At 40.6% G+C, this 21,982-nt stretch overlaps 2 protein-coding genes across 2 annotated transcripts in view; one reads left to right on the top strand and one right to left on the bottom strand.

Annotated features, from left to right (window-relative positions):
* ak5 (adenylate kinase 5) overlaps positions 1-2,792 on the bottom strand; it is a 50,717-nt gene extending 47,925 nt beyond the window's left edge. The window contains exons 1-3 of the mRNA XM_076296031.1: positions 2,498-2,792; positions 1,309-1,495; positions 717-884 (exon numbers count right to left, since the gene is read on the bottom strand). Of these exons, the coding sequence (XP_076152146.1) occupies positions 717-884; positions 1,309-1,495; positions 2,498-2,557 (415 nt within the window). The 5' untranslated portion in view covers positions 2,558-2,792. The remainder of the gene's footprint in view (positions 1-716; positions 885-1,308; positions 1,496-2,497) is intronic.
* A 5,399-nt stretch (positions 2,793-8,191) lies between these two features.
* pigk (phosphatidylinositol glycan anchor biosynthesis, class K) overlaps positions 8,192-21,982 on the top strand; it is a 33,694-nt gene continuing 19,903 nt past the window's right edge. The window contains exons 1-9 of the mRNA XM_076295243.1: positions 8,192-8,318; positions 10,106-10,159; positions 10,292-10,383; positions 11,305-11,440; positions 11,899-12,010; positions 12,122-12,218; positions 12,678-12,795; positions 13,542-13,652; positions 15,806-15,990. Of these exons, the coding sequence (XP_076151358.1) occupies positions 8,235-8,318; positions 10,106-10,159; positions 10,292-10,383; positions 11,305-11,440; positions 11,899-12,010; positions 12,122-12,218; positions 12,678-12,795; positions 13,542-13,652; positions 15,806-15,990 (989 nt within the window). The 5' untranslated portion in view covers positions 8,192-8,234. The remainder of the gene's footprint in view (positions 8,319-10,105; positions 10,160-10,291; positions 10,384-11,304; positions 11,441-11,898; positions 12,011-12,121; positions 12,219-12,677; positions 12,796-13,541; positions 13,653-15,805; positions 15,991-21,982) is intronic.

Here is a 21,982-nt window from a genome sequence, read left to right as displayed (position 1 = left end):
GAAATGTTGCTTCAGAAGGCTGGACCTAATCAAAAAATGCTTGCATATGATTGAATAAGCCACTTGTCCGTCATCTATTGACGTGCTACTTCAACCACTCTCATCGAAGCCAACCCGTGACGCTGATAACAGTCTCACAGTCGCTTCTACGCTATGTCACATCTATGAAACTCCCGCCCTGCGTCCTGATTCGCTAAACCATAAAGTTGGTTGGAGAAATCACTCTCAATGGAAGAGGTTCCAGATGGATGTGAGTGAAGCTAGGCGGAGCTAAGCGGAACGACATTCATCTGGCTAGGGCCAGGTTACCTTTAGATACCCTTGCTAAAAAAAAATATTAACACTTCATGAATTGGAATGGACTTTAAAACACACGCAGACAATCGCTCAGGCATGAACAGAAATGAACTTCCACAACTTTCTTCTTTGTCACTGTGTTCACTGTTGCTTAATCATATGTTTCACTCTCTGCATCGAAATAAGATATCCTCTAAGAGCATATCCACGCCTAAGGGTCTTATCAATCACTATCTGCATCTAAATAAGATATCCTCTAAGAGCATATCCATAAGGGTCTTATCAATCACTATCTGCATCTAAAGAAGATATCCTCTAAGAGCATATCCATGCCTAAGGGGCTTATCAATCACTCTAATTACCCTGCAACACTGTGGCAGCTTGTTAATGGAGGGAAAGCGAGATGACGGCGTATTCACCAATGACAAGGATCACTTTGGGGCGAGGCCTGGATGGATCAAAAACCTCGTACTCCTCGATGAGTTCCGCTGTCTCTGACAGGTCTGAGTCACTCTCGATGGAGAACTGGTGGATTGGGGGGAGGCGCTCGTACCTCCTGTAGGGGAAGTTGGGGCTGTCGGGCAGAACTGGAATGGGAGCACCACAATGACTGGTTAAAGGACAAGACATAAACAAGGCATAAAAGGACAAGGCACAAAACATATGCAATATGCACTATAGCTTGAAAAAACGAAAACATTTTAACAGGAGAGTTAGCTGCTGTAGATCAGACCATCTACACGGACAAAAAACTGTTTATGACTGAAGCTGTAACAGATTTGCCATGCAAATCCGACTCAATGGGTTTCTTTGTAGAGCCCCTGTGTCTTCATTTCCCTATGTTTTGGCCTGAAGTCTCAGTTCAGATCTCATGCTTGGCCATATTTCCGTAACTGATCAAAGTGACATTAGTGCACTGTACTCTGAGGAGATACCTGTCATTTGCATGTATATTAGAACCATTGTTTAATTTGACTGCAGGACTAGGTTCCCCCTTCCTGTTCTACATACCATTACGAAAAAAAGACCTCCGTGACTGGCCTCCGTTGAGAGGTGGCAAAGACTTCTTCTCTTGTCCCACAAAGGTGTCCCATCTGACTTTATCGGTGCCTCCAAGATCTCTAACTTTCTTCAGGCAAGTCTCCAGATAATCGATAGGGTCTTCTGGTCGGTAATACATCAAACCTGTCAGCAGGCTCTGAGCATCCAACAAAGATAGAATGAAACTGATATTAAAACCTAAATGATTGCATTGATTGTTTTGTGGTACACAGAGAAAGATGGTGTTGCCTTAAGTTAATTTTCAGCTTCTTTATGCTGAAGTCCTTTAAGCTCAAAAGAAATTCCTTGTTGTTTTGATTTTCTTGACCCTGAGTTGTTTCAGTGTGCCCATGCATCCTTCCAAGTCGGTCCCCTCCCTCTTTAACTTGTTTCCACAAACGTCTCTCTACAATAACAATAACAATTGAATGGGATCACTGCCAAGACTGAAATATTATACAATAGATATCTATCCTTACAGACATAGGCTTGAACACAGACAATTACCAAGAATACATCAAACGGTGCTGAAATATAGCATAGACTATAGATCTGCTGACATTTTACAGGTTAATTCCTTAAACAACTCTGAACCAGCCTATTACGAATTTTCTCGTCACATATGTTTTTACATTTTTGACACGACTTGTAACCTACTTCCTCATGAGTGTCCTTTTCATGTAACGTAATGTATTACATTTTAACACTGAACAATGTTGCCAACCCTCCTAATAACCAATGTCTTGTCTTGTAGACAAGCTGGAATCAAGAGTCTGGAATAGCCTACTTACTGAGAGCGATATGGCAATAAAACGGGTAATTATAGTAAACAGAAAAGACAACTGGATAAGTGACAGGTTAAAATGCCTACAATTATGATAGTAATCTGAGATTTACAATATGACTGAATATAAACTAGCCACAATTACGCACGACATAGTAGGAATCGTCGTCTTGAGCATTTTGGGAAAAAAAATACTCAAATATTTAAAATGCATTAAATAAAATGTTTCTAATCTGTATCCATTCCAAATGCAATATTCAATATCAAATCTGGTTTCCGTGTACTTCAGTAGGCCTATTCATAAAAACAAAAATGAATTAGGCTAACTCTTGGGAGAAGTGACATCCTTCCAACAGTGCATTGCATAAATCTCACCTCAAACAGTTGAGGTATCTCCCTTCTTGAGAGATATTCCTTTGCATCGTTCGTATTCATTGCAGTCTTGACAACAAATGCCTTTTGATAAAATCCCTATTTCGTTCAGATTAAAATAGCCTACTTTGCGTTTTGGTCTCTCTTGATCTGTTTGTGGTTGGAACTCCGCTTAGTCGGACCTTCTATTCAAATTCCCTCTGACTACTGGATTCCAGAAAGCTGTGCTTCTCTCCCTAGCGCGAAACCGGTTGATGTCCATGTGACATGCTGCTTTTCAACCAGCCCCTAAATTCGTTCTTGTTTAAAAATGAATGACTATAACATTGGTCTCATTCTGCTGCAAAAGGGAAAACTACGCGTGATGTCATATCATGTCAAGCGCTGCGATGCACAGAATGATGTGTTCAGTCGTGCCTAAACGAGCCTAGAGGTTTGTTTCGAAGCACATACGCTGTAAGCCCACCGAACCCAAGTATCTGATAGTCCTCAAGCTTGTAGGCTAAAGTGCCATTTCACAAGAGGGAGTAAGGGAGACACTGAAGTCCAAAATTATTTCACATAATTTTTTCACTTCGTTTTTGACTCAACAGAGAAGCTAAGTTCTCTTAAACAGATAAGCTATCTATGTAGCCCAGGAGGTGTCACTGCAAGATATTTTTGTGTATCATTTTACTAAATTGTGGTCTCATTTTACTAAATTGTGTGCATAATTTACAACAATTAAAATGAGAGCACAATTTAGTAAAATGAGCGCACTATTTAGTAAAACGTGCGCACGATTTAGTAAAATGTGCACACAATTTAGTAAAATGAGCGCAGGTTTTCTGGATACCAAAAAATATCTTGTAATAACCCCTCTAGGCCTACTCTAGGGTTCCGTAGCTATCACATCATTGACTGCATACACCACAAATGAAGACCCCATCTTTTAATCCTCTCGCTTAACCACATACCCCCCCCCCCCCCCAAATATAGGCTACTTGTTTCACAGTATAGCTTAGTCGATGTTAAAGTTAATTAATGCACAGAGTTGATAAAAGATCAATGAGGCTCCACTAAGTTCTCACTATGACATTATTTTGGTTATTTTATATTATTTACATTTTAATGACAAATTAAATCGTCTATGAAAAGCAAGAATAATTAAGCAAATAACGTGTCCTTTTATTCTTATAATCAAATAATAATAAAATGAAATCAATTTGCCCATCATCTGGCATATGAAAGTAAGTGCCTGACTGGCAAGTTCAATGTCATCAAGACAGGAAGACATCAAAACTGAAAGAAGCCTTGGCTAATGTCATTTCTGTAACTATACCTCAACATTAGAGTGATGTTGATATTAATCAAGGTCTAAGGTCATTCAAATTACACACCAGAAGTGGAAAGGATAGGCTTATTTGCAGTGGACATGGACAGTGTCTTATATGGAGCTGCAGATGGAAGTCTTGCCCCTGAATAGAATTGAATGACTGTGTAAAAGATTTAATAGTGAGTGGTATTTCATAGACTAGTGCTTTGTCCAGACATTCTGTGACCTTCACCTTCTTTAGGACCAGGTCTTTGTGCTTATGTTATGAGTGGTGTTGTGGTCTAATGTTCACACTTAAGGCCCCCTCAAAACAGACTTGTGTCAGGTACTTGGCTGTGCTGCACTTGGCTGTGCAATATTACATGAGTGGGAGTGGGGATGGTAAAGGATATCGCCACAGCTGTAATTCGGCCGTACTGTATGTGGTAGCCTACTTGGCATATTGTAGCCTACCTCCACCCGCTGTTGTAACCATCACCCCAGTCCTCCACAACCTCCACTGGCTCCCGATGAAACACAGGATCAAGTTCAGTGAGAGCGCCAGCAGAATGTGGAATGTATTGTGTGTGTGTGTGGTTGTATGTTTCACTTTTTCCTTTTAGAGTTTTAGTTTATTATTTATTATCATTTATTAGTTTTAGAAGATTACTATTTGTATATTTGTTATTTTTGTTGAACTCTCTTTAACACAGATAAAAGGTATGGACTTATGTACATGTACAGTATAATGACAATAAAGATATATTCTATATGATATTCAAAATACTTCTCACCTACAAAGCTTTCAATAACCTAACCCCTCCATACCTCTCCGACCTCCTCATCCACCACACCCCCACCCACCGCCTCAGGTCTGTTCATGCAAACACTCTCAAGACCATTAGGACCAAACTCCAGACCCGGGGGGACAGAGCCTTCTATAGCTGCTGCACCCTCCCTCTGAAACACCTTCTCTGACCACATCAAACAATTAAACACCCTACCATCCTTCAGGCCCTCAAAACTCACCTTTTTAAACTCGCCTTTTCCTATAAATTGACTCCCCCAGCTCTTCTCTTCTTACTGTCCACCTCTCTAGTTTTGTCTTCGGCTTTGTCCATGTGTGTGTTTTTTTTTCTGTTCATGTGTTTTGCTGTTATGTAAGCTATGTCATATCAGTAGGCCTATTTGATATGTCCAACTCAAATTCCAAAAAAGTTGGAATGCTGTAAAATGTAAATAAAAACAGAATGTAATATTAATATATTAACTGAAATAGTGCAAACTGCAAAGACAACACATTAATTGTTGAAACAGTCTTTCTTTGGAAGAAAGGTGCTATGAGGTGTTCTTATGGATTTCCTATCCAACACAAGCTGACCTTATACCTTTACCAAGTTATGTAGCCTCAATTATTGAGAGTGTGTGAACTAGCTGCCATCAACAACAACAAAATGTGGTCAGCCGATTAATGATTACCCTTCATATATAGTATAGAGTCTTTATTGTCCTATAAGGATATTCTTTTTCACACATGTCATTGTTACATTCCATGCAGGATGTACACAGCCTCATACATATAACATATAACAAATAAAAAACAACACCCCCCCCCCCCCCCCCAGTTCCCTCCCTCCTCAACACCATACAAGCAAAAAGGTGGACAGTGCAGACAACATAAAACACAAAAGAATAGGGGGAATGGGTAATTGTCACAGGAGTTTGTTTAGTGCAGTGATTGCTGAGGGTATAAAACTTTTCTTAAAGTGCGCTTTTTTCCAGTCCAGGGCTCTGTATCTGCGGCCAGATGGGAGTAGGGTGAAGAACCGGTTCAGGGGATGGTCAGGGCTGCTTACTATGGTGCGTGCAAGGCGTGTGGTGGCTGTGTCATTTGCATCAGTGAGGCTGGGGGTGGGAAGCTGTATTATCTTGGATGCTAAGTGTGAGATTTTAATGAGTTTGTTCTTGCTGGTGACATTTAGTATGGTGAAGAAACAGGGGGAGCAGTAGAGTAGAAGGGGTTGGATGATGCTTTTGTAGAGTAGCAGAAGGAGATGGGGGGCAACATACAGTGATCTTAGTTTGCGTATTGCATACAGTCTCTGTTGTGCACGTTTCTGTGTAATGGTGACATGTTCATTGAAGTTAAGCTTATTGTCAATGGTGAGACCAAGATATTTGAAAGTGCTGACCTGTGCAACTGGTTGGCCATGGATGGTGATGTGAGTGAGTCCAGGGGGTGATTTTGATGCATGAATGACCAGTTCTTTTGTCTTGTCAATGTTGAGTTGGAGGTAGTTATCAGAGCACCACAGTGCAAAATCTGTGATGGACTGGTGGTAGGCTGTGATGGAACTGTTGTCTGTAAGTAGTCCTACTATGGCTGTGTCAATAGGATATTTGTAGTAAGTGGTGTTGGGTAGTGAACTCTGGCAGTCATTTGTGTAAAGTGTGTACAGGAAGGTACTGAGTACGCAACCTTGGGGGGTTCCAGTGTTGGTGATGATGGTTGATGATGTTGTATTCCCTATTTTCACTGTCTGTGGCCTGTTGCTGAGAAAGTTGTTTATCCAGTGGATGAGGAGAGGGGTGACATTCAGGTGCTGTAGTTTCTTGATGAGTTGATGGCGCTGGATTGTATTGAATGCGGAGCTGAAGTCAACAAACCGAACTAAGGCGAAGTTATATAGGCTTTGTGGCTTGTGCTATTGCGCTCCTTGCCATAAATTATTAAAGGAGAATTCCGGTGTGATATTGACCTAAAGTGTGTTGAAACATGATACCGAGTGTGAACGTATGTCTCATAGCCCATCTCGGCTTGTCCCCTGCACTCCAAAATCTGGCGCTAGTTAGCCGATGCTACCAACAGCTTTTTCAATGGTGGTGCTTCGGCATCGGGCTAGCCATGCAAATAAATCACTGTTTTACACCATTTACGAGGCTCAATGTATCTCCACACTTAATTGGTAGACTTCGAGGGCCCTGACATTTAAAACGAGACATTGAGAACTTTGAAAAAGCACTGGTAGTTTACTTACAAGACGATTTATACAGACAGTATCTTCATGAAGTTTAGCGTTTGCAGCCATCTTAAATTTAGTCACGATAAGTCGAGCGAGGAGTAAGAATGAATTCTCCTTTAACAGAAAGCAGAACATTATTAATTGCTTTTTTATAATGTTCTAACCAGTTATTCATTAAATAATTAAAGGTGAGGCTTCAGAACACTGCAACAGAAACATTAAAATAATGGTTCAGGTGCTTTTTTTATTGTTTTTATTTTTTATTTTTTATTGTAACTCCACTTGAGGCCTAAATACCATGACCATCCAATATCCGTTTTTCAGCCCTTTCCTGTACGGAGCCTTCTCTGGATTCTCTGAATCTTTTAATAATATTATGTACCGGAGATGATAAGATCTCAAAATTATTTTGCTTTTTTATGTTGGGGAACATTATTATTAGATTGTTTCCCTATTTGGCAACACAGTGTTTCGCAAAGTGATGAATACCTCACCATACTTCTGAGATACTCTGTCTCTTTATGCTGCTGTGCACATGGGTCCAATAACAAGTGCCGAATGAATTAAATAATTCAGTCACCATTACATGTTGCTGAAATAGGCCTACTTTACCTAACCTTCATCACTGCAACACATAGACTGAGTACATTTAGCAGCTTTTTGAATGACCCTTACTGGTCACTGTGCAGTGTGTATTGCTATAGCCTACCTGAATAGTTTGCTTCTGGATTTTGAGAGCAGGTTGTATAGGCCTATCTGAGATTCACAATATGGGTCAATATTCATAATTGGAAACATTTTTGATTCATATTGGGTCAGCAATTTTCAATATGCTATTAGATAAAGTAGCCTAGGTCTATAGCTTATACCCCTTTTTGGAAATAATGCAACATAGCCTACATATAAAAATATGCAAAAAAAAAAAAAAATCAGAAAATGCTTTGGACTCTGATTTAGTCTATTTTACCTCATAGCCTATTGATTTGGTCCTTTATCCCTTATTTCATTTATTTTCTCATTTAGTTGATTTGTCTGTGGTCATCATTATCTCCCTTTCCAGCCAACTCTCAGGCTCACTAGAAGACATAAATCCCTGCTCTCTGCAGTGAAAGGCGTGCTCAGCTCAGAATTTTCTCATTGCATGGCCAGGACTAGGCTATCAGTCTTTTTATGGACCATCTCACCTGTCAAAGTGTACCAACAACCAGGCTGTTTGTTCAGTTAACTCGTTAGTCCTGCGTTTTATACCGAAGCGAATGTAGACTAGTTTTAGTGAAATAAAGTTGTTTTATATTTTCCAAATAATCTCGCGCAGCCCTTGGCCAGTGTAGCCTACTTTTATTTTGAAATCTGAAAAGCCGAAAACAGGAAGTGCTTTGAGTGCGGGTGTGTGTGTGCTCTGCTCATCTGCTTGGAGAACAGAATGGGCAGCCCAAATACATTAGGAATATTTGCCGTTTTTGTGTTGTTACTTTATCTGTCAACCGCCCAAAGTAACGACGTGGAGGTATGATTTATTTTTATCTCACGGAATAGGGTGACATTGCATGCATTCCTTACCTATGGTCTATGGACAGTGGCATAATGTATCGATAGCTAAATTACGTTAGCCAGTTAGTTGTCTTCCTGGTTAACTAATGTCAGCTCTGCTGTCTACATTTGATACATTTTGATACATTTTCATCATGTTTTATCAGACACATTGGGTGACCGGTCATTTTGCAATTCTCGGTTTAGTTCAAGTCCATCTATGTGATTTCCATAAACTCGTTTAGCAACCGTGTTTGATAAGAGTGTTGACAGCATCTGACAGACACCACCACCTGCCTGTTCTGTTCTATTGGGCGTTAGCATGGATTTCGATCTTATTCATGAAATTCGAACAATCTTAAAATAACGCCGGAAGTCCGGGACCCATGAATTATCATGAGTAGCCTAACTGAAATCACCCACGGAGGTTAAAATGCAGATCTGCGATCAAACCAATTACAGGTTTGCATTTCACATGCTTGCGTACTAAGGATTTATTTTATAGTGACACATCTCTACTAAAACAATGTAATTGTTCTCATTTTAGCCTTGTTTTGTTTTCACATTCACTCCTTTAATCGGTCAAGTCACTTTTAGGTATTTCTACAAGCGGTCAAATAATGAATGTGAACATTGTAGTAGCCATAATGATCCATAGTTTCTTAACTGGTGGGTCGGGACCCAAAAGTGGGTCGCGGAACCATTCTGGGTGGGTCGTGGAGCTTGTGGGTAAAAATAAATAAATAAATAATCACCCATTTTAAGTGCTACTTTGTCAGATCTACAGTACTATCTTAATATCCTGAAGACTTCACAAATGTAATGCCAAACATCAGCATGTTCTAAACAAGTAGGCCTACAGGCACTTTGCGTGTAGCTCACCTTATCTTAAAAAAAAATATGGGTCGCGACTAAGTGAACATGGGAAATTGTGGGTCCCAAAGCCAGACCAGTTAAGAACCACTGCGATGCCAGTGGGTAGGCCTACAGTACATTCACATCACCTGAAGGACACGCTATCACATGCATAGCCTACTCAAAGAAATCACATCATTTTTGCACTCTTCTATAACTCCTCATTTCATAAGCAGTAGCCTATTTTCAATTAACAAACCATAATTTATCTGTCAGAATATGCACCCAGTCTTTCATTGATAATAAAATGCCTACCTAAAAGAACAGAAGCAAGTAGTAAACATTATTGAGATCCTAGCTGTCCTTACATATAATTGATTATTACAAACAGAAGACGAAAATGCAAACCTCTATTAGGAGTTTGTGATGGTCAAAACAAAAAAGTAAGTATTGTGATGAGTAGGAAGAGGAGGAGAGCTGACAGGATCATTTACTAGATGTGCGTGTCTTTTTCTATGATAATCATATTGGTATTACATAAGCATGTTTGTAAAGCCAAATGTCGGCCGAATATCCATCTAATTGTACCATATTGAAATTAATTGGACTTAGAATGATGTGCAGAAATAGCTGTGTATTGCATCCACTCACTCTTATTTTCTGATGCCTACGGTGGCCTGGGACATTTGCATCGGATTGAAATTTGGTTATGGGTAGAGGCTTAAATTGCCCCAATTATAGTGAAATAGGCTTCACCAGATAATGGCTCACGTTGTGTAAGTTGAAATTGCAATATATTCATATTCAATGGAGATTATGGGGACTTTCAGCACAGTTTTCCCACACATAGGATTATGATGTGCAAGGATGATCATGGTAAAGTGAACCTTTTCCCTTGTTCTAATTCAGGGCAGAGCCCGTCAGTTCTTCAGCAGTGGGCATACCAATAATTGGGCAGTGCTGGTGAGTACAAATACAGAAAAAGTTTCCTTTTCACTTTTTTTTTAAAAAAATAGTGTGAGATTGTATGTTTGATGTCAAATAGATGCAGTGGCTAGTTGTTGTCATTGTGGCATGTTATGTTCTTTCCTCTAGGTGTGCACATCCAGGTTCTGGTTTAACTACAGACATGTAGCCAACACTCTTTCAGTGTACAGAAGTGTGAAGAGACTTGGAATCCCAGATAGGTAAGTCACGTTTCTTATATTGATATTTTCAGGCAGTTGATCGGAAGTAAGTTAAAGATCTAGCACAGGAAATATATAAGATACTCTTCATCCCTATTTCGCTGCCCTGTGATAAAATCTGTAGTTACCACAAATTAATGCTTCTCAATAGAAATGATGTAATAAATTGAATATACTATTTGTATTATCAGTAGTTTTGGTATTAGCTATCTCTTTGCATCAGCCTAATAGTTGAGCAGCAGAAACTAGAGATACAGTAACTAGACCATGCATTTCATTTAAAGGTACACTATGCAAGATTTTCACCTTTACGAAGCCAATTGGATGGTAAACGAACTTGTAATAGGCGAATCGTTCACCTAGCATAGCTATACAGCATACTGTAGACGTAGCGAGCTGCTACAGAGAAAACCAGCCATGCAACTTCAAGAATGACGGCCCAACAATTCTTGTGAGAATCGTGAAACATTACCTTGTCAGTAGATATAGCTCTTTGGAGATCACTTTTGCCTGTTGTTAATCCTTCACCTCCACAACAAAAGCACATTGTGTACAAGGTCACGAGAAGTTTGCTATTTACAACAGCAGAGTAACATACATTTATCACGACTCTAGAAGGAGCTCTACAGTTGCCAAAAATACCTAAACCTGCATAGTGTACCTTTAATTACAGATCTGATAGCAGGCATCTAGTGTCGTGCCATCACACCGATATTTCTTTGATGCACTATGAGGCAGTTAATCATGAAGCCTTTTAAACAAAACCCACTTGACATTTCAGTTCCATCCTGTTATCACATGCCATAAGACAAGTCATTATGTGATCTCAAGTTGTCGGAGATGTTTTGACCATCTTAAAAGGACTCCTCCTGCTATCCATACTCTTATTTTTATAAGCTATTCTTGCCACTGTTTTCTCAGTCACATTGTTCTGATGCTGGCGGATGACATGGCATGTAACCATAGAAACCCCAAACCAGCGACTGTGTTCAGCCACAAAAACATGGAATTGAATGTGTATGGTGACGACGTGGAGGTGGACTATCGAGGATATGAGGTAAGACGTGGTGTTGTTCTCTCACACGTGTGTGTGTGTGTCTGTGTGTGTGTCTGTGTGTGTGTGTGTGTGTGTGTGTGTGTGTGTGTGTGTGTGTGTGTGTGTGTGTTCTGTTGGGTCATTGTAGGTGAAAAGTGCATCTAAAGACGCTCCTTTTTATTGTTTATCGACACAGTGGCCTTTTTAAATATATAGTTTGTAGATTTATGTTTATAAGTACAGTAACCTTGTATAACACTACAAATTGCAAACATGATTTATTCATTAATGATAATGTAGCCGTCTCCAAGTATTATTGCAATACTAAGTTTTACTAAATACTAAAGTTTTGAATGAAAATGTACATAATAAATGAAATGCCATATTTTAATGGAAGGATGAAACATGGTAATTGAGTCCTTGGCCTCTCTCAATACTGTAAATCATTTGGTAGTCATTGTATTTGGTCATTTCTTCAGGTGACGGTAGAAAATTTCCTGAGAGTTTTGACAGGGAGGCTGCCACCAAGCACCCCTCGGTCGAAGCGTCTGCTGTCAGATGACCACAGCAACATCTTAATATATTTGACTGGTAAGAATCACAGCCGACTAATACAGGTAGCACCTACATATAACTTGTCCTTGCCATTGTCACTTTAGTCACTAACCTTGCCTTTTTTGTGGTGATCTTATTGTTTGTAAGGTCATGGGGGAAATGGTTTTTTGAAGTTCCAGGACTCTGAGGAGATCAGCAATGTGGAACTGGCAGATGCTTTTGAGCAGATGTGGCAGAAACGACGGTAAGATGATCAACCTTTTTCGTTTCTTTCTCTCTGCTATTCATTTTCAGTTGAATTCAAGCTGAATGAAAATCTAATTAAAATGAAATGTTATCTATCAGCCCTTTTAGACTCAAACCTACATAGCCGCAAAGGCACAATTGTCTGTGGCTATGAAGTGGACTTGGCTGGTTCTGTGTGCATGTTGACATTTTGGCTAATTTGATACCAATTTTGTAACCAAGTAATTTGTAACCAAATGTCTTGACAGTTACCTTTTTATTGTTTAAGGCAGATTGCTTGTGGTAGAGAGCAGATGACAGAATGGAAATAATACTTTTTAATATTCATTGAAAGCATGTATATCACCTGTATGCACTTACCAATAGCCAGCCTGTTGATGATTTTTTCAAGTTTGTGTGTGTGTGTGTGTGTGTGTGTGTGTGTGTGTGTGTGTGTGTGTGTGTGTTTCCTCTCCAGGTATCATGAGCTGCTCTTCATCATAGACACCTGCCAGGGGGCCTCCATGTATGAGAGGTTCTACTCCCCCAACATCATGGCCTTGGCCAGTAGCCAGGTCGGAGAGGACTCACTCTCGGTAAGAACCTAGTTTTAGTTTTCTTTAGTTTGTAGAATCCCCTTGGCCAAAAGTCCTGGTAAGCCAAAATTAAATATGTTTTGAGATTGTCACATTTGAGAATGGCCATTAACCATTTAGAAAAATAAGAATGAATGAAAATGGGCATGGGTATTTGAGGTGAATATTCTGCTCTGAAACTGTGGGCAAGTCTGCTGAAATCACGCCACAACTGTCCTACCGCATAGTGCCAAACATTCTCTAAAACATCTGATTCTTATTAACTGAGATTCTAATGAACTAATTGGTGGAAACACATTTGTTAAAAAAATGAGCCAGAGTTTTAACAACTTTTGATCTATTTATGGATGATAACAAGTTGAGAGAGACCATTTTTGCATTAACAACAAAATAGCTTACCTGTAAAGCTTGTAGTGCAAAGGTCATCGAATGAGGTCAAAATAAAATGCTAATTTTAAACCACTGAGGCTCAAAATTGCATTACATTTCATTGTTATTGTGGAGAAGGTCCCTACAGACACATCAAAGTATTATAAACTTTGTGTACAAACTAGAGAGGTTATAGTAAGGACTGTTAATGAAGTGTGTTACCGTAGCTTGTCTTCCGATCACCGCCATCTTGAAACGTACAGTAGGTACAAATTAGTGGCCTTGTTCGACATCATGCAGTGCTGTGCAGATCTGGCTGAACGTGATGCATGTTTGCATTGTAAGATGGTTTTGTATTTTCCTCATGTTCTGTGTAGCACCAGCCTGACTTGGCCATTGGAGTTCACCTGATGGACAGGTACACCTTTTACCTGCTGGAGTTCCTGGAGGACATACACCCATCCAGTCAGGCCAACATGAATGACCTGGTAAGGCAGTTCTCTCTCTCTCTCTCTCTCTCTCTCTCTCTCTCTCTCTCTGTTTATATCAGGTGTAGGTCTGCGTGTAATAACTGCTTCCATTGAGAGGATCTTGCGGATCCTCTCAACTGTCCTAGTTTTCCTCTTCCTCTTGACATAGCTGTAGGTCTCCTACATACATGGATGAAATGAAAGATGAAAGTCCAAGGACTTGTGACGGCCACCTCTCTGGACATGTCACTTGAAAGAGAATGGCTGATCTCATATAAGGTCACAGGCCTTTGAAGCACAAGGGAGGCATGCCTTTTTTCTCAGCTTGTCTTTGGCAGACGTGTGTGTGTGTGTGTGTGTGTGTCCCCTGTCAATATATTGGCTGGGGGATTTAGACCATCTATCCACTCACCACCCCCCTATTGTCTCTGCTGTGCATATCCACAGTGCTATCAGACACCCAGTGCCTGGCTGCTTTTTGGCAGATTGCTGCACGCAGGCCCCTCTACCTATATCCACTCTGTGTGAATGAGCGTCAATGGATTTCCTCCTGAGATGGAAGAGATTTGTGTTCAGACTGTCATATCAAGAGCATCTTCCTGCTTTGTTCCCACATGTGTTTTGGGATGTCACTTTTTAGTATCCTTTAATCCCTTCCATGTTAAGATGGGCTGAAGGTGGCATTAATTGCTATTGAACCCAGTAGCTTGGCATCAATCCCAGCGGGCCAGCCACTCAGAGATTGTTGAGGATTTTGAGGATTAGTACTCCTAGGAGCTCCTAGTACTCCTTTTAAAAGTCCACTTTAAAGGCACATTATGTTTTTTTCTGCTTTCTGATTTCGCTTGTGAGTGTACTGTATGTGTGTGTGTGTGTGTGTGTGGGGGGGGGGGTAATGGTGTGTGTGTGTGCGTTTATCTGCTTGCCTGCATGTGTGTGTGTTTTATGTGTGTGTTTGCTTGTGAGTGGGTGTGTGGGGGTAATGACGTGTGTGTGTGTGTGTGTGTGTGTGTGTGCCTGCTTGCCTACTTGTGTGTGTTTTTATGTGTGTGTGCTTGTTTGTGTGTGGGTGTGTTTATGTATGTGTGTGTGTGTTTTGTGCATGCGTGCTGCGTGTTTATGTGTGTGTGTGTGTGTTTTGTGCATGCGTGCTATGTGTTTATGTGTGTGTGTGTGTGTTTTGTGCATGCGTGCTACGTATTTATGTGTGTGTGTGTGTTTTGTGCATGCGTGCTATGTGTTTATGTGTGAGTGTGTGTGCATGTGTGTGTTTGTGCGTGCATGTACGTCTTTGTGTTTATGTGTGCTTGTGTGCATGCGTGTTTGTGTGTGTGCATGTGCCTGTGTGCGTAAGTATGCCTACATGTCTACTGTGTGTGTATCTGTATGCGTGTGTCTTTATGTGTGTGTGTGTTTATGCGTGTGTGTTTATGTGTGTACATGCGTGCGTGCGTGCGAGCGTGCGTGCTTGCGTGTGCATACCTGTGTGTGTGTTTTGTGCATGCGTGCTATGTGTTTATGTGTGTGTGTGTGTGTGCGTGTGTGTGTTTGTGCGTGCATGTACGTCTTTGTGTTTATGTGTGCTTGTGTGCATGCGTGTTTGTGTGTGTGCATGTGTGCCTGTGGCATGTGCCTGTGTGTGTAAGTATGCCTACATGTCTACTGTGTGTGTATCTGTATGCGTGTGTCTTTATGTGTGTGTGTGTTTATGCGTGTGTGTTTATGTGTGTACATGCGTGCGAGCGTGCGTGCTTGCGTGTGTGTGAGTGTGTGCATACCTGTGTGTGTGTGTGTGTGTTTGTGTGCCTGCATGTGTGTGCATATCTTTATGTGTGTGTGTGTGTGTGTGTGTGTGTGTGTGTGTGTGTGTGTGTGTGTGTGTGTGTGTGTGTGCCTGCATCTGTGCTGTGCGCTCAGCCCCAACATACTGTATCTCCTTCACCTCTTCAATAACAGAAATGTGTTGACCTTTATTTAAACAGAACACAGAGGCAGCTGCTGTCTAAAGAATTTCCCTTAATTAGCAGAGGCAGGTGATTGATATAAAGTAGAGGGGCTGGAGGTCTTATCTAATGAGTAGAATTTCCTTCTTTTCCAATCAGAATGAATAGCATTTATTTTTTAGGTGATGTGATCTGGTGGTTTTTTTTGTGCTTGTCTGTGTTTTACAGTTCAAAGTATGCCCCAAGAGCCAGTGTGTGTCCACTCCAGGTCACCGTACGGACCTGTTCCAAAGGGACCCTGGCAGCGTGCTTATCACTGACTTTTTCGGCAGTGTCCGCAAGGTGGAGATCACCACGACAACTATAAATTTGACAGCCCCTGCAGCCCCTGTTCCGGAGGAGAAGGAAGCAAGGTATGCTATTTGCTCACACTGAGTAGTTTTACTTCTCTGCCTGTTTGGTAAGTGTGTGAAGGGAAATGGTATTTAGAAGCAGTGAAACATGGAACGCTATCTGAATTCTCCAGATATGATTACTTTCTGAAACATAGCAAATTATAGTGAGGAGTAGTTTGCTGAATGCCATCTGACTCTATCTGAATGCTATCTGACTACTTAAGAACCATGTAATTTGTTGTGAAGCTTAGTGCATTATTGTTCAGATATTCTGTTTAATACTATGATATTACCAGCTGAATATACAGCACCCTCCAAATGGCACCACTGGTGAAGTCGAGTAAAAATGTATTAGTCTCATAATGAAAACAATTAGTAAAAATGCAACCGTGAAGGGGAGCAATATAATTCATATTTTTAATAATTACACATGCCAAAATTATTACCATATCTATATTCAATACTTGTAAAGCCTCCCCTTTAACAATAAAATCACTCTTATCCTATGACATGCCATAAAGTTGGAGAATGCAAAGCAAGGGATTTGAGAGCATTCATCTTTCCAGAATCTTCCCAGCTTTAGACATGCCGAGGCCTTTCTTGTGCATCCTCCTCTTTAACTCATTCCACTGGTTTTCAATAGAGTTTAGATCAGGGGATTGAGATAACCATGGCAGAATCTTATTTTGTGTTCAGTAATTTTGTGTTCAGTAAGCCTGGCCAATACCAGACCTCTTCCCAAATCTCAATTGAGATTGAGAATGGGTCTGGTGACCCTTTATTCGCCAATTTTTTTAGTCGACGAGTCGTTTATTGACCACCTATTTATTTTTTGGTTTCCAGTCTCAAATGGCTCACTGTAATGTTATTACATTACATAATAACATAATAATGTTATTATTATGGCTCACTGTAATGTTTTTGGATGTTAAACAGGCTACTTAGACTTTGGTAGTAATGTTTTAAACCCTGCCATGCACGCTAGTGTAAACGCGATGCGTGCCTGTCTGCTTTCAGCGCAATTCATTATTAGGCAGAGTTAAATGGGGGGAGCTAAACTAAGCGTAGTAGGCTAGTCCAGACTCTGACTAATATGGTGTTGTGGAAATCATCCGGTGTGTCCTCATCCAGTGTATTCATTCATACAAAAAACGTTAAAACGAACATGACGCCGCCCGTGATTTCAACAATCAAGGTGCGCGTCATTAAAGAGACAGCTTCCCAATAACACAGACAGAACGAGATAATACATTGATGTGTTGTGCGGAACGCATCTCAGATCGTAGCATAACACAACACACTTACCACAAGCATGTACAGTAGTTAACTAAGGGGATACATGTCAATAACACAGTATGGTGAATTATGTCCATAGTGTCCACTACAGTATACTATAGTATAGCCTACTGGAAATGCAGATACTTGCTTAGATTGTTAGCAGAGCTAGTGAGCGGAGCATTATTCTTCATAATGAAACCAAGACCATTATATATATATTTATATATATAAACAATGACACTTGCCATAGTAATGTAACAGATTAGGCTTAGCCGCAGCTAGGTGCGGAAGCCGTTTTCAGTGGCTAGCATTCAGAAACAGGGGCAGGGACGCAGACCACGAACACAGCACACACTAGGCAGGTCAAACGCACACACACACTACACATACAGGGGTGGACGCAGCCCCCCACACAAAAAGGATCACACACTAAGAAGACCTAAAAGGGTAACACGCTACACTAAAACACGGACATTAAAATAGTAAATAAAGGCATTAACACACACAAACAACCCCCAGAGTTGTCCCCCGTATCCCAGAATGCATTGTCCCAGAGTCCGTAGCACATAGTTCAGCGTCCAAAGTCATAGGGCTTACAAGCGTACTATTCCTACAAAACAACTAGATACAAACAATGTAGAGCAAGAACAACTATGTGGTGAGTAGGGTTGGGTTTTATCGTTTGGCTTTTATCCGATACTGGTGCTAAATCAATACTTTTAAAACGGTGCCGGTGCCTGAACCGGTACTTTGTTTTTAAAATATTTTAAATTAAAATGGTCTAAAGCATGCATTGCTTTTTTTATTGATGAGACAAATTTGAACATGAAATTGAACTGTTATATTCAATTTACTATCAATATCTCATTGCTCCTATGAATAATACATTTAAATGTTAAAACAGCTTGCCATGCATGCACACACAATGGTAAGCTCTGCTTTCAAGTTTACTCAGTGTAAGCGGTTTGCCATAAGGTATTGTAACGTATTGATAGCGAGCCACACAGTTGTCCAATCAAAAGGTTTATTCACTGGGAACGAGAGCCGGGACACAGATAGCCCAAGACACAGAACACAATGCAAACAGGGCAGGTCAAGCACGCACACACACTACACATACAGGGAAGGACGCAGCCTCCCACACAAAAAGGATCACACACGAGGGAGAACTAAAAGGGAAACATGTTACAATAAAGACGCTAACATTACACACAAAACTAAGGAGAATAACGACATAAACCCCCCAAATGTTCGCTCTCGTATCCCAGGATCCCCTGCGCGGGAGAACGCGAACACTGTCTTTTTGCGCCGACGTTACAGTATGTTAAAACCGCTTGCCATAAAACTGCCAGGTCATGGACAATGGCATTTGCAAGCAAGCTAATCTAACAGGGACTCTACTTTCCAGTTAATTCAGTGTGTTGCCAAATGCTTCAAGAAATTGTATGTCTTAACCCATAACACGCAGTAGTTTTGAACATGTTAGGCTACATGCATAGGTGCCAACTCTCACGCATTGGCCGTGAGACACACGCATTTGATTAATTTCACACGCTCACACGCCACACCCCCGATTTCTCACGCTGAAGTGTCAACCCGGTCGGTCAGATGCCTGAAAAATGAGTTTAGCCTATCTATAGATCTACCTGTTGAGCCACGATTATGCTTTCAGAGACGGTGAGAGGGTTCAAGAGCACCCCCTGTCTGTGGAATTTTCTAAATTTTCTCTCATTTGCGATGCTACTTCAGAAGCCATCCCAGGCGCCCCCCCCCCCCCCCATTTCCCCGGTATGCTTTGAGTATTATTGAGTATTTTTCACGCTGAAGTGTCAACCTGGTAGGTCAAATACCTGGCAGATGAGGTTCAACTAAACTAAACCTATACATATGATATCACACATCATGTGAACGTGCGGAATCTAAGCTTTCCAATGATATTAGCGCCAAGTTGCTGTGATAAATGGTTCGCGAGTGAATTAACATTGAACCGACGTGCAATTTAGGCTAATCATATTTGCATTTACCCATTACTCTCGGTTTAATATTTCACTAACCCTTCACACAACACGTGGAAAACCCTAATTTCACAATAAACAGCAAACCTACCGAATACGAGGATATAAAGCATGCCTCTGTGCAATAAGTGGTTCCTGAGTAATCCGGTTTTGAAATTGCAACACATTTCTACATAGCCTCATTGGGGCGAAATTATAATGTATTCTAATGTTAACTATTTGTCAGTAGGCCTACATACATTTTTGTAAATTGCTCAGCCATAGATTATCCCACTATCATGGGATAGTATTGTCAGGTTCCAGCCAATCCCATTACAGATAAATGAATATATTTATATTGGCATGCTTCCTAGTGACATTAATGCAAAAATATGAAGAAAATCAAATAACGAGACACAAATATTGATATAAAGCCTGACATAAGCCATATGCAAACATTCACATCATGCAGATATGGGTACATCCTGAAAAAGGAATAGCATGTAGGCTATAGGCTATGGCCATTACAATGACCAATATATTATCTTAAATAAACTAGCTGAATAACACAGGTGACCACTTCTGCATAATTTCATGGAGTGCTGAAATGTACACACATTTCTGAACTGTGAAATGTAGCATATGTTTTTGTGGTTGTGAACTTATTGCAATATCACCATAACTATTCCACCTGTGTGTGCATGGTTATAATTCTGAAGTGCAAAATAGCTTATAACAAATATTTCCTCTGAATTTATTTTGAAAGTGCATCTGATTGATGCAAAATATACAAACATTTCTTAAATTCTTACAAAACACCCACCCACTCTTTAAAATTGTTAGTTTGGACCCCCCACCCCCACTTTTGCCGTGTGAAATACCAGTGCTGTTTTCAGCATCTGTTTAGTGCTTCATTGTCATTTTCATTGGATTCTCCCATTTTCGCGTAAATCGCTCATAAACTTTTTTTTTTTTGTTACACGCATTCTCCCATTCCGCTTCTGTCACACACACAGTGACAAGCGCCAAATCTCCCGCAGTGTTGAAGAGATCAGTCGTCCCCCTCACTTTTGATAAGGTAAAAAGCCTTATAGGTACGCCAAATAAATAATAACCTATAGGTTTACGCTAGGGTATGTAAAACTCCCCATTAACAGCATCACGTCACTAACCACAGCTAAGACTGCACAATCTCTATTCACTCTGTTGGATATCTGAAGCCAGTTTGTCTACTTAGATACTGTAAATCCTCAAATTATGGCCGGGGTCTTAAGACAAAGTACAGGCCTTTAGGGGCAGGATTGTATTCGAGACAGCCCTTTATTTCTTATGCAAGTTTTATTTTGAGACATGCGTTTCTTGGAGCGGCATACTGGTAGGCCTTCTAAAGCATGACATTTTCGGTTTAGTTTGATATTTAATTTACTTTTGGACTGTTTGATTATATTGTTAAATGTTGGGACTGATGGGCACTGAAATCTGGGGAGGTATTTGATGATCACTATTACGTTCCATGTGTCGGGATTTCAAACAAACCATCCGCGGTGCTGTAATGGAAACCTTATTGCGTAGCCAAGTAGCCTATTGAGTTATTTTTAAATTATGCATGATTTACTTTTTATTAATTTCGTAGGCTGGCTTTATTTTGTTATATAGAAGTATCTAAATAACCTGTTAAAATGTACCAGAATTCAGGAAATTGCATCTAGTCCAAAAAAAAATTTCTGGGGGAGGACCCCCATACCCCACCGCTGAAATGTCCCACCCACTTTCACAATGCCTCCGACACCCATGGTCCTAGTAGTAGGCTAGATCCCTTTGATACCAATGTTCATATAACTCTGGGACCCTGGTCCCAGGGATGGATTACTGCACGGGCCTTCCGGGCCCAGACCCAGGGGCCCAAGGTGTCAGGGGGCCCTGAAGCCCAAGCCTTTGCATGGAATCATTGCCTCAATATCAACACATCAGGATGTAGGCTATGAATCTGATTGAATTTAGTATTGCCCATCCCCAAAATGCACCAGAATACAGGAAATCACATTAAACTAATTAAAAAAATTCTGGGGGAGTACCCCCAAACCCCCCTTCCACATATACGACAATTAGTGGGGAGCCCTTAATACATCTGGGCCCAAGGGCCCGAAAGCTCATAATCCGTCCATGCCTGGTCCCTACACCTGAGAACCACTGATGTGCGTTTTTTTTACTGTACGGTATAATGCTGAATGAGCCAAACAAAAATGTATGCAGCAAAATTTTGGTTGGCCCCACCAAATCTCACTCCAAGGTTTTTTGAAAAGTTGGCAGCCCTGTACATGTCGGTGTTGAAGTGTTAAGATTCCCAGCGCTAGCCAAGTAGTCATTTTAACAGCAACTATGGCTATGGAGTTTAATTAGCGATAACGTACGGAGATGGTTTCGTAGCGTCTTTGACAGCTCAGTGACATCAGGTATGTAACCTACATATTTATGTTTTTGCCAGCTAACTTTTAACATGATCTTCATATTCATTGTGATGCTATATGGACCTCATGCACATGAAAGATTAATATCATGCCATTATGTTGTTTAACACCGTGAAATAAAGTTTTCACCTTACAACTTTGCTGATAACATTTCAAATAAATGTCAGTTAGCGCATTAGCAAGGATATTGTGTAACGTATAGGCTAGCCTACTGTTGATGTTGTTTCATTGTTGTTTTGCTTGTGTGTAGTTAGACTGCTAGATTTTGAC

This window comes from Alosa pseudoharengus, unplaced genomic scaffold, assembly GCF_046254945.1.
Source record: "Alosa pseudoharengus isolate Yale_2024_CS ecotype anadromous, Long Island Sound unplaced genomic scaffold, YU_APseudo_1.1 YU_APseudo_1.1_scf_2, whole genome shotgun sequence".
Classification (NCBI taxonomy): domain Eukaryota; kingdom Metazoa; phylum Chordata; class Actinopteri; order Clupeiformes; family Clupeidae; genus Alosa; species Alosa pseudoharengus.
Note: the sequence above shows the minus strand (reverse complement) of the source record. Positions and strands in the feature narration are given on the sequence as shown.